Genomic DNA, 12,798 nt, shown 5'->3' on the forward strand with positions numbered 1-12,798 from the left:
ACTCTCCGGATGAAAAGTGTAAAAGATAAAGCAGGAAATATTCTCACTGACGAGGAAAAAATCAAGGATAGATGGAGAGAAAATTATTCGGACTTATATAACATGCCAGGTCCAACTGACTCAACCATACTACAGACATTATCCAGTACTCAATCCAGTGATCCTGAACCAGGAATACTCAGAGAGGAAGTGGAACTAGCCTTGAAACACCTTAAGGAAGGGGAAGCAGCTGGACATGATGGTATCACAGAAGAGGAATTAAAAGCTGCTGGTGATACAGGAATAGACATGATTCATAAATTATGCCGAAGGATCTGGGAATCCGAATGTGTACCAGAGGACTGGGGCAAAGCAATCATTGTCCCCATTTTCAAAAAGAAGGACAAATTAGACTGTGCCAACTATAGAGGCATAAGCCTACTAAATCTCACAGAGAAAGTCTTCTGCAGCATACTTCACAGCCGGATGAAAAAGCAAACCGAGGAGATACTCTCCGAATCACAAGCATGGTTTAGACCAGTCCGTAGCACTGTTGACCAGCTTTTTACACTAAGACAAATAACAGAAAAATACACTGAAATAGACAAGGCGCTGTATCTCTGCTACATATATTACCACAAGGCCTTTGACACCGTGTGGCAAGATGGACTATGGGCAGCAATGAAGCACCTAGGTTACCCGGACAAGATAGTTCGACTCTTACAGGCTTTGTATGACACATCGAAAAGTGCAGTGAGGGTAGACAAAGATATCACAGAGTGGTTCAGGACTGCCACAGGAGTAAGGCAAGGTTGCATCCTATCGCCACAGTTATTCAACATACTACTGGAATTAGTCATCAGTTTAGCAATCCAGGACCTGGACACTGGCATCAAAATCCAAGGCAAAACCCTCAACAACCTGCGGTTTGCCGATGACATTGTTTTAATGGCAGATTCAGAGGAAGATCTTCAATCACTTGTAACTCTAGTACACACTCAAAGCAAGAAATTTGGCCTCACTATAAACAAGGGAAAACTGAAGTTCAGATCATCAACAAAGTCAGCCACCCAATAACCATCTTCATAGAAAGTGACCAACTGAAGCAAGTCCAAACCTTCACCTACCTGGGAGGAGTTATCACAGAGAATTCAACCAGTACGGAAGACATCAAACGGAGGATTGGACTGGCAATGTGAAGCATGCGGAAGTTAACCACAATATGGAAGTCAAAAGAAATTAGTATCAGCACAAAAATGAAACTCTACCAGGTGCTAATCTTGTCAATAGCAACATATGGGGCAGAAGCTTGGACGCTCAAGAAAAGAGACGAGAAGAGATTGTTGGTGTTCTTGGTGTCTTGTTTAAGGTGGATAATGGGAGTCTCCAGAAGAGATACTAGACAAAATCAAAGTCAAACAACTCTTCTACTTTGGACACATCGTACGGATGCCAAAGGACAGATACCCTAAACATGCCCTTGAAGGTAGAATACCTGGACACAGGCCTAGAGGTAGACCCCCAAAGCGCTGGCTTGACAACATAAAAAGCAGCTGCCAAGAACTTGGGATTACATCAATCTACAATGCAAGGAGTATGGTCACAAACAGAGGCATATGGACTTCCATGGTGAAACGGCTGCTAGCTCCATGGTTCCCAGGATCCGAGGGAGGAAAGCAATAAGTCCAAGTAAGTCCAAGTCCCTTATCTGCGGGGACTCCCTTCACCACTTGGCCTGACTGAAGTTTTGTCACCGGTATCTCCTCGATTTCAGCTGTTTTAACAAGAAATGAAGTTAAATGATCTGGCTGTTTGGACAGTTTAGTAATAGTGTGCAAATAACACATCCCATAGATGGCAAACCGGTATTTTTTAGAAAGTTATCTATTTTTCACATTAAAATAGTGTTGATATAATTTTGAAATTACGATTAAAACAAATTGTAGAAATTAACTTTTCTGTTGTGTACATAATAATTGTTGTCAAACTATCATGTACACTAATCTCTGTTTAATATATACGTTGATATTTCAGCCAAGGTGATGAGAATCGTGAAGGCATCATGAACATCATTGAACAACTCTCATCCCTACTGGAAGCCGATTCAATGCTAACACGAAGTGTGATCTGGATGTTCACCCGAACACCGTGTGATTTCCTGCATGTCTTGAATACAGAGCGCCTCTACCAGCATACTAGCGTGTCGCTACTCTGCCATGGATTGACAGGCTCTATCAGACATATGGATATACAGAACAAAACTCAGATAAAGGTTTGTAGACTAAACAAGAAACTGGAGTATTTTTACTTTATTATAAATTTACTTCATATCCATGTGAATAAAATGTATACTGCGCCCAAAATGTATTCGGACCCTTAAAACAAAAGCTACATCTTACAGACACTAAATCGAAATTGTAGAATAAAGTAGGCGATAGATGGCGAATTTTATTCTGCGTACTTTGATACCTTAATTGGCACGATGCAATTTTATTCCACTAATCTATACTCATTTCAATGACAAATGGTAAAGTTTCAAAAGTGACAAATTTAGATATTTCTTCCTTCAAGGCTATTTCTGATACCTTGTTACATGTTCAATAAAGCCTAAAGGACGAACGATCATTTCGCTGTGATCAATATCTGCGTGCTTTGAAGGAAAAGTCAATGCAATTTTGTCACTTTTGAAAGGTCCCTTTATAAATTCAAATTGCTATTACAAAATCAAGGTGTATTGTACCAAATGAGGTATCAGGATACGCAGAACAAAATGATCTATCCATCGACTTCTTTGTTTTGTCAATTAGTTGTAGTGTCTTCAGGTAATGGCTTTTGAATTACCGGTAATTGTTCGGATAATTTGGGCTCAGTATATAAGCAACGTTAGGTAGAACACGGTACATTTGGGTTTGATGTCGCGGGCCCGTTTCACAAAGACTTACGCAAAGAGCAAAGACTTGCGACTTATATAATTTATTTACGTGTGGTAAATCAATTGTATATCGATCGTAAGGGTATGTTGAACGAGGCTCTGGTATGATTAATATTTTGTTTGAAGTTGACATCTGTTGAAAAGAATAAGCATTTACGAGTATTCAATGCTCACAAATTGGTTAATATTCACACCGAAATAATTATAAAATATTATTAAAGATTCACACTATGTATCGTTTGACCTACACGCGACGTACCGTTGTGTAATTGGACGCAAAAACAAATTGAAAAAAGGGTTCCAAAGACAAGAAAATAATTATTTTTTATCCAATGATGATGAAATAGCATAGAAATGTTGATCTTTTTCTCACAAAAATAACATACAGCGAAGGGCATTGTTTGCATGATTGTATTGAGACCAAAACAATGAACATGAATGTCTTATTTCTTTTAATGTCGCTCTATTATGCCACTTTATACTTATGTTTTTATGGTTCTCCTTCCAGAGTTTGAAAGAAGCCATCGGAGTTTTTACAAGAAAAACACAAGGGTAAGGGTCTGAGAGATCTACACATGTTCCGGTTTTTCGCTCTTTTGTCATGTTAGTCCCGTAAATTTAATTAAACTTCCCTGATCATGCTGATTCCCCCCCCCCCCCCAAATCGTTTACCTCCTTTAAGAATTGTAACTGGGGGGACGGACGTGGGGATAGCTACCTATCACAATTTTGTGGACTTATTTGGATAGTTCTCCCTGATAATTCTTTGGAATGGAAATAATAGTATCAAGCTAACTGGATCATACTATTCTCGTAATGTGCGAATTATCTTATGCTTCAGTACTGATGAATCCGACCTTCTACCTTACAACGGGTTCCTGGAGATGATGAAAGAGAAAATGCAACTTGACCACCATGATATATTTCATGACGGATGCATTTTGTTTGCAAATGCCACCACTGCCTGTCAGGGAAATGTCGACGCTGAGCATGTGTCGTTTAACGCCGGCCAATTCACGGTTGCATGTGATGTCGTGAACTGCTGGTTACAGAAGAATTTGCCCTCGAATATGATAGAAGCAGCTAAAAATGGAGGAATCTATCTAACAGAACCTAAGGAACTAGAGGTAATACAACTTGCACATTGGGTTACATACCACTAATAGGCATGGCCGATACATGGAAATTCGTCGAGTAATTATTTGTTTGCATGGCATCTGAATAGACTGCATTAAATTCGTTGAAATTGATCAAGTTGTATAGCCAAAAAAATACTTTTTATGGTTTGATGCTTCAAAATGTTATATTTTCTCTCATTATATGACATTTTTGTTGAAATATTAACTCTCAGGTCAACCTATGTTGAGTTTTTGATCATTTGGCATCTAAACCATATAGTTTCACCTGATATTAGTGGAATTTAATTGTGAGAGTTCTGAATATGAGAAAATTCCACCCGAAATGAGCCATTTTCCCATTGAAACCCGTGTAATACATAATTAATGGTATCTAAACATTAGTTAAGCTACTTTCACCGTTCATCAAAGTACTTTAAATGAGCTTGGTAAGTAGCTAATTTAAAAAATGAATAGGTCCAGCGATATTACAAGTGCAGAGAACAGAACTGGGTATGTTTCTGACTTTATGCCATAATGGTATTTGGACAATTCAATGGAAAATATACTTTAGTATTATAGTCGTCTCTGATCTAAACAAAAGGTATTCCGTGCATTGAGTTATCCTGGTGGGTCGGGAGGATTATTTGAGTATAGACAAAAAAAATTCCTATCACCAAAAATATGTAGGCCTATAGGCCGGTTTGGTTACACAAACATAATGTTTTTGCCTTATTGTAATTTTGTTCGTACAGATAATGTCAGCGTTGCTCTCCGTGGGGCACTTTCTTCCAAAGCTAAACAGGATAGATTGGGAGAAAAACATACTGAAGTTCTTGGGTGACCGATTCGAACAGGTGGTTGTAAACTTTAACATCATGCAATGATTGAATAGGCATTTTGATATCCAATAGTTTTACAAAATCAATTCAAAAGATCAGTGATGGATTTATAAATATTGAATAAAACATATTATTAGATGTGACCCATATATCGTGTGTATATTATTTATACATTGTATATTTCTATACCAGCTTACAAATGAAGAGAGGGTGTTATTATACTGTAATATAACCATGCCACTACCTGATGTTCAAGCTGAAATACACCAGAAACTGTATGATGAATCGGTGACAGCTATTGACAGCATACTACGCTATGTAAGTACGCTCGTATATTCATAGATATGACCCGCTTGCCTTGTTTTAATATTACAACTTATTCAAATAGGACCACTGAAAAACCCCTCTAATTGACATTACTCGTCTTGTCAAGTATTAAGAATAGTATTCTTATAGTATTAAAAATAGTTGATGAAACTCGAACATCTAAGAATTTTATGTGTTGGCTCGCCTTGACACGATTAAGTCAATTTTAGTCAAAGCAACTCAGTTTTTCTTTTGTAGACATTTAATACCAATATATTATATATATTGTCTTAGTTACAACGAATCTAAGTATTTCCCGCTCCAAAAAATTGGTATTAAAGTTAACAATATAAATTAATGTCTTGAATTTGTCAACATTTGACCACTTTTTCCACAAAATTCAGCTTAATTATTTTTATTTTCCTAATTTTATTTATAGTAATTTAAGGCCACCGACACACATCACATACAAACTATATTAATATATAGACAACATACAGTAGAGACAGTGCAAAATGTGTGCTTTTGATTTTTGTTAGGACTACTTAGTACATATTTTTGCCACACTCAATATTGTGTAAATTTAAAATTTCAAGTAAACAATATAGTTATAATAACCCATTCAATTAAGTACTGCTATCCAATGATCTTGAATGATCTTGAGTCAGCAGTACTTAAAACTATAGTCGTTGGTATAATTTGCAGTTGAAGCAACAGGTAACCTTCTAAGTAAACCCAACAAATAATATCTATAATAATATCATATATATGTCTAGTATAACCTATATCATGTATATGGAAAATGAAAGTAATGTATGCATTACACTCGGGAAGGTAGAAATTATGTTCCAACTCTGCAGGACAGAGCACAAGTATAGCACGACTTCTTTTTCGCTTGAAGAATAATAGATAATGCATTTGCCCGGTGCATTTGTCATTAGACAGTGTACAGCTCGGTATAATGTAGTTGGCAATTACATGTGCTGCAACAAAACGTAAGCAAACATGGAAATACGTCAATCCGAGAATGTCTGTGAAGTCACATACCCCATGTGATTTCACATACTCTTCCACTTGTTCAATTTAGGCAACAAGTGAATATATTCGTGGAGCACGTGTGGCCGAGTGGATAAGGCGCCCGACTCATAATCCATAGGTTGAGAGTTCGAGCCCCGCTAGTGCCAACGTGTTGTATCCTTGGGCAAGGCACTTAATCCTCATTAGTCCTGGCCCTGTCCTACAGACCCGTATACAATTTTTCAGGAAGAAAGTTTGAATGTTGATTCGAGTAGGGTATGCATAGTTCTTTCAAATTCTACTAGGTGGAAAATTCCAAACCCGGGCAAACTCTGTATATGGCCGTTTTTCAAAATGGCCGCCAAAATGTACTTATGAACCAGGTATAATGACAATAACTCTGAAACTATTTGACCTAGAGGGGTGATTGAGGTGTCTATCCCCACTAAATCAAGGCTGTCTGATTGAATGAAGGGGGTTTCATGGTTGTCCGAGGTCTAGGACACCTGAAATCCAAGATGGCCGCCCGTAGTAACCATAATCATCATATTCGCCAGATGAAATGACAATAATTCGGAATCTGCTTGACCTACAAGGGTCATTAAGGTGTCTATCCCCACTAAATCAAGGCTTTCTGATTGAATAAAGGGGGTTTCATGGTTGTCCGAGGTCTTGGACACCTAAAATTCAAGATGGCCGCCCATAGCAACCAGATAATCATCATATTAGCCAGATGAAATGACAATAATTCGGAATCTGCTTGACCTGCAAGGGCCATTTAGGTCTCTATCCCTATGAAATCAAGACTGTCTAATTGAATGAAGAGGGTGTCATGGTTGTCTGAAGTCTAGGACCCCGGGTCTAGGACAACCACAATCTAAGATGGCCGCCCATAGCAACCATATAAATATTCACATTAACCAGGTGAGATGACAATATCTCAATAATTATTTGATCCAGAAGAGCAATTAAGGCGTGTAACTTCGCTAAATCAAGGCTGTTTGATTAAATGATGTGATATCATGGTTGTCTGAAGTCGAAGTCACACCAAACCAGATGGCAGCCATAGCAACCACTATTAACCAAGTAAAATGTCATCAATTAGAACCTCTGTAACATAGAGGCTGGATTAATGCCGCCAAAATACGTTTTTTTCACTATAAAAATGGGTTAGAGTGTCATTGAAACAGCATTATAAGCATTAAATATTCAAAATAATCGATGAAAAATGGCTTTGAGGGTTATAGCAGAAACATTTCTCCCTAAATTATGTTGCTAATATGTTTTTAATCTAAAATGGCGCCGATTATGAGGTCCAAAATGGCCTTCAAAATACATTTTTTTCACTCAAAAAATGGGTTAGAGTGGCATTAAAACAGCATTTAACACATTAAATATTCAAACTTATCAATGGTAAATGGCTTTGAGGGTTACAGCAGAAACATTTCTCCCCAAATTGTGTTGTTAACATGTTTCAAATCCAAAACTCAGCTTTTAAGTTATTGTCATTATACCTGGTTCATAAGTATATTTTGGCGGCCATTTTGAAAAACGGCCATATACAGAGTTTGCCCGGGTTTGGAATTTTCCACCTAGTAGAATTTGAAAGACCTATGCATACCCTACTCGAATCAACATTCAAACTTTCTTCCTGAAAAATTGTATACGGGTCTGTAGGACAGGGCCAGGACTACATTGCCTACTGGGGGTGGGTGGGGGTTGGATTGGATGTTTGTATAGTTGTTTGTTTCAATGTTGCAATATTGGCGCTGATTAAGCTGCTGCCTGCAAATTGCATTGTGTCTGTTTTGGGTGTGTTTAATGTACAATTCTAGCCATTGAGACCTGCGGGTCACCGTTTGAGTTTGAAATAAACCTTCCTTTTATATTCGGCATACATGCAAGTACATTCATTAGGTACGTATGCAGTTTTCAACTGTACAAAATGAACAAATTGAGATTCTATCTGCGCCATTTTTAGCCCAACAAAATAACGCAATTTAGCAGAATTGTTGTTGTAGCAATTTATCAGTTTCTCGGCCGATACAATAACGTTTTAAAACCTAAACCATGATTCTCGGCTGAGAAAAATAAAATATGTGCCATATGAGTTTGTGAATTTACAGTGCCCCCGAACTGACATTATATATTATAAGGATCCTTTCAATACTTTAATCACATCGTCGGCTGTATTCCATAGTGGCGTATAGTGATTTTTGGTCATTTTTTTGAAAATTGGAACATATGTTTTTAATGATGTTCTTTTTCATTTTTCTAAGTCTCATCAGTCAAAACTAGCTAATTAATAAGTAATTAATTAATTAAATGTGTCGTATAGCTACAAAGTGAAATTTTGTGTTTTGCATAGTGGCGTATCGACCATACACATTTTTTATACACATTTTATAATTATGAAATATCGGCAAAAATGAAAAACATTGTATGTCATAGTGGCGTACACGTATCGGACCTATACGCCACTATGGAATACAAACGACGAAAAGTAACGGCATAGGGATTACACGGCAACCGAGGTGGCATAAGGTTAACGTTAGGTTAGGGTATTGCGTTTTGTTTGTTTTCCATAGTGACGTATAGTTTTGTGCTTTTTATTTTCAGTTTGCCAGCAATAGTATGTATTTATTTCTTTTGAAAAATATATAACAATAAAATCTATTTAGTTTACTACAAAAATTTCACATCATTTACAAAATATAATGAATGTCTGATTTACACAACTCGATTTTAAATTGGCATTTCTTCAAACCCGATTTTGTTGAAAAGTTGTTTATTCGCGGCGCCCCACTATACGCCACTATGGAATACAGACGACGACATGAAATGATTTTGTCTCTTTAAACATTTTAAACAATCTCACAGGTTCCATCAGAAGACAGCAGGTCATTACGCAGTTTTCAAACCAGACTGTCCAAGCTCCTGACGACGAAACTGTTTTACAGACAAAAAATGTGGACGATAGCGGACATTTTGAAGACGCAGCTATTTTCGATCTTATTCCGAGTATCACGTAATGTTTACAATAGCTAGCTTATTTATTATCAGTTTTATCTAGTACTTGTTACTGCTGCAAAACTCTCATAACAATTTCAGTTTTAGTATATATACATATTTATTTCAATTCAAAATGGTAAACTGTTAACAAATTTCATATATGAGATCAATGTGTCATTCCTTTTGTATTAAAACATTCTCAATTGGTAAAGCCAACGTAAACGAGCGTCACGCTTCATGAGATGCGTCATAAAAACATAAAATGGACCATTTTGTCATTATGGTAAACTGTTACACTTTGCCGTTTCCACTATACAAGTTTACACTTTCCCCGATACCTGACTTGTTAATTCGATTGCGAAATGGCAGCGTGGCGTAACGGATTAGTCCTCCGACTGATAAACCAATGGTGGTCTATTTTTTTCTTTTAGTGTATTCAATTATTTTTGTTTTGTTTTTCTTCTTCTTCATTTCTTTTCTTTTTTTTCTTTCTCATCGCAAAGCGTATTTTATTATAAATAATATTCAGAAATGAGTTGTTTCAAATTGTTACATAATCTTTCCGATTCGCTCGGATATGCCTATACTCAGCAAACACAAGTTTTACAGAAAAGATTAACATGTTGGGTTATATTAAAAAGGGTACAAAACGTTTGAATAACATTCAAAAACATTATGGAAAACATGCTACAAAACATTGTAATATAACAAAAATTGTATTTGTAGTGTTTTTGAGTTATGAGACAAAAACGAAATTGGACTCAGTATCATACATTAGAGGGCCATAATTACGAAACGTGTGTAATAATAGGGAGTGTTTTCACCGACCACTCCCTAAATAACCCAACATCTTTATCAACAATTTTAGTATGATTCTAAAGAATATTATCTACTCCCAAATTGTATTCAATATGAAGCTCATACAACATTCTGTTTTTTGAGTTTTGGACGAAGTCATTTTAGAGCAGTTTTGAGCCATAATTACGAAACGTGTGTAGTTTAGCATAGGGGTGTGACCACTGCCTAAATAACCAATTTCTTTTACATTATTTTTTATGATTGCAAAGCATATAATGCACTCTCAAATCCTGTGCAATGTGAAGCTCATACGACATACCGTTTTTGAGTTATGAGACAAAAACGAAATTTAGATGAAATATTTTGCATTCGGTAGAGACAATCATCGAAATAAGTCTTGGAACGCTTGCTTGTAAATAACGGAAAACTGTCACCCCTTCTCCCCCGTGCAATGTTGAGAAATGCCAATGTCTTCAGCGGTTTCCCAATGTATTCCAATATTAATTGATGGGGAGAGGGGAAGGGTAAATCATTGGATTCATTGTTGTAGATGTCATGTGTGTTCCTAAGCACAATATACGACAGAGTGTGTCAAGCGTTCCAAGTACTATTTTTGATGATTGTAGGTAACGCAACAAAATAGGTTAACATAATTATGTCAAACAACATGTATACATTTTCTGAATCCTTATGACTACAGATATACGTTGGTATACCAGGGATATATATACTGAACATGATTAAAGCAAGTTTGTGGGTTGACCCCTGTGCATAGTTCATTGACCTCTAGCAGAGTTATTGCCGGGTTACACAAAATTAAACCTCCCTTTTTGGTAAGGTCTCATCGTCTACTCAACGACTGTGAAGTGTATTAAGGGGCATTTCATGCACACGGGATCAGCCTCGGGTAATGGACTAATTAGCGTTATTGTGCTTTTTGGAAGCTGGAATGTCTGCGGAGAAGTTCTCTATGGATCATGGGTGTTGTCCTGCTTCAGTATTATGCTATATATTAAAAGGAAAGATCGGATCTCAAATGTCAGCATATACCGTAGAGTTCCGTCTGCAAGCATATATGCCTCTAAACAAAGTTTTTTTAACGAAAGAGACGAAAGCCAAATACCCTCTCCCAAAACATTACAATAGATTGGTCTTACAATAATACATGTTTGTACAGCCGCCTATAAATAAATATAATAAAATAAACATTCGGATTTATATAGCGTCTTTTTTTCAGATTTTGGAGGATTCAAAGCGCTTTAATTTCGCTGTCATGGTGAATCATCACAATCAGATTGTATTCAACTAGGTAGCGGCCGAACCTGGCGCAAACCTATTCGCACCTAGATTGTAACATCCACCAATTATCTGTGCAGCTCCCAAATTCCATTGGGTGAAGGAAATTTTGATAACCAAACAACTAATCACCGTTTTTTTCATTGTATCAGTAAAATAGTTGTTCAAACTCCAAATAATGTTCAATGCGCCCCTTAAAACATGCTATAATTTAAGATATTGTTAGAATAATTTTATGTATGACTTACTGCTACAATGATGAAAGTCTCAATATCTTTTAACGTCTATGAGAGGCAGTGTATAGTAACATAATGTTGATGTGGATGATGTTCTTTTGATAGGAATTGCATCGTCAAACCTACATCTAGACGAAGGCGTTGATCGTGGTCTTACATCTGCTTTTCAATGCTTCAAAGACATCTGTACAGATTGTTCCACCGGCGCCATAGATATGGATTCTTTGAAGATTATCTTGAAGTACGACAACAATTTCCTCACCTTGTTTGATATAGTCAACCCAGGAATGCATGACAAAATGAGGAAATTACTCGCAAGACGTCAACTTGAGGTGAACACGTATTATACAGAAAATCAAATCAACAAGAATCTGATTATAACATGCAAGTTCTTAAAAAACAGTAAGCTAATTTTTGATATTTCAATTTTTTATTAATATTTCTGATTTCTCTAAGTTGCTACGTAATAATTGGTTAAATTGGTACTTTTTTAATTGATTTATTATTGTATTACGTTTGATAATTGGAGGGCAGCATCATTACGCACGTATTAGAAAAATGCAAATGCGATTATTTTAGGGAATAACGAAATGATAAAACAGCAAAGCGGCGATATAGTCAAAAATGTTTAGCCAACTACATTGATTTAGTTTCAGTGACAGAAATTGAGAAGAAATTTGAACGCCTTTTAAGGGATATTAAACTGAAAGATGTATGCGAGCCTGCCACGTTGGAAACCTACAACAGGCAAGATGCAAAAAAGGTACAATGTACCTACTTCCAGCATCCGGAAGAAGTTCAAGATATGCTGCAACCACTTCACATTGTATTTCGGACGTCGTTGTATCGCCATCATTTGCAAAAACGAGTACGTGCAGTAAGAGCCGAGTGCGGGAAAGATACTCTATCATTGACAGATCTGGCTACATTGGTTTGGAAACCTGTTCATGGGGACTTGTGTCAGCTTGTTGAAGGCATTGTACACGGCAATGTTAGCCTCAGGAAACTTGAAGACTATCTGGGCCACACTAGCGAAAATACATATGATAAGTGTAGGGGTGATATAGCACAGGTAAATATGATGTTATCAAGTGGCTGAAAAACTAATCAACTAACCCTAACCTTTTTAAAACTTAGGCTCTTACACATACACATACACTGATATTTCAGCACAATCAATAGTACGATCTACCCAAGTAAATTCTCTGAAAGTTCCAAGTTGATCCGAAAAAAAAAATCTTTTTCGCCACACCCTAATCGACATC

General features: G+C 36.7%; 1 protein-coding gene across 1 annotated transcript in view; it reads left to right on the forward strand.

The window, feature by feature from the left end:
- The first annotated feature begins 9 nt into the window (after nt 1-9).
- LOC140150059 (E3 ubiquitin-protein ligase rnf213-alpha-like) overlaps nt 10-12,798 on the forward strand; it is a 32,246-nt gene continuing 19,457 nt past the window's right edge. The window contains exons 1-9 of the mRNA XM_072172063.1: nt 10-905; nt 2,014-2,251; nt 3,420-3,463; nt 3,753-4,038; nt 4,782-4,883; nt 5,061-5,186; nt 9,072-9,219; nt 11,639-11,935; nt 12,184-12,605. Of these exons, the coding sequence (XP_072028164.1) occupies nt 10-905; nt 2,014-2,251; nt 3,420-3,463; nt 3,753-4,038; nt 4,782-4,883; nt 5,061-5,186; nt 9,072-9,219; nt 11,639-11,935; nt 12,184-12,605 (2,559 nt within the window). The remainder of the gene's footprint in view (nt 906-2,013; nt 2,252-3,419; nt 3,464-3,752; nt 4,039-4,781; nt 4,884-5,060; nt 5,187-9,071; nt 9,220-11,638; nt 11,936-12,183; nt 12,606-12,798) is intronic.

Source organism: Amphiura filiformis, chromosome 4 (assembly GCF_039555335.1).
Source record: "Amphiura filiformis chromosome 4, Afil_fr2py, whole genome shotgun sequence".
In the NCBI taxonomy this organism is placed as follows: Eukaryota; Metazoa; Echinodermata; class Ophiuroidea; order Amphilepidida; family Amphiuridae; genus Amphiura; species Amphiura filiformis.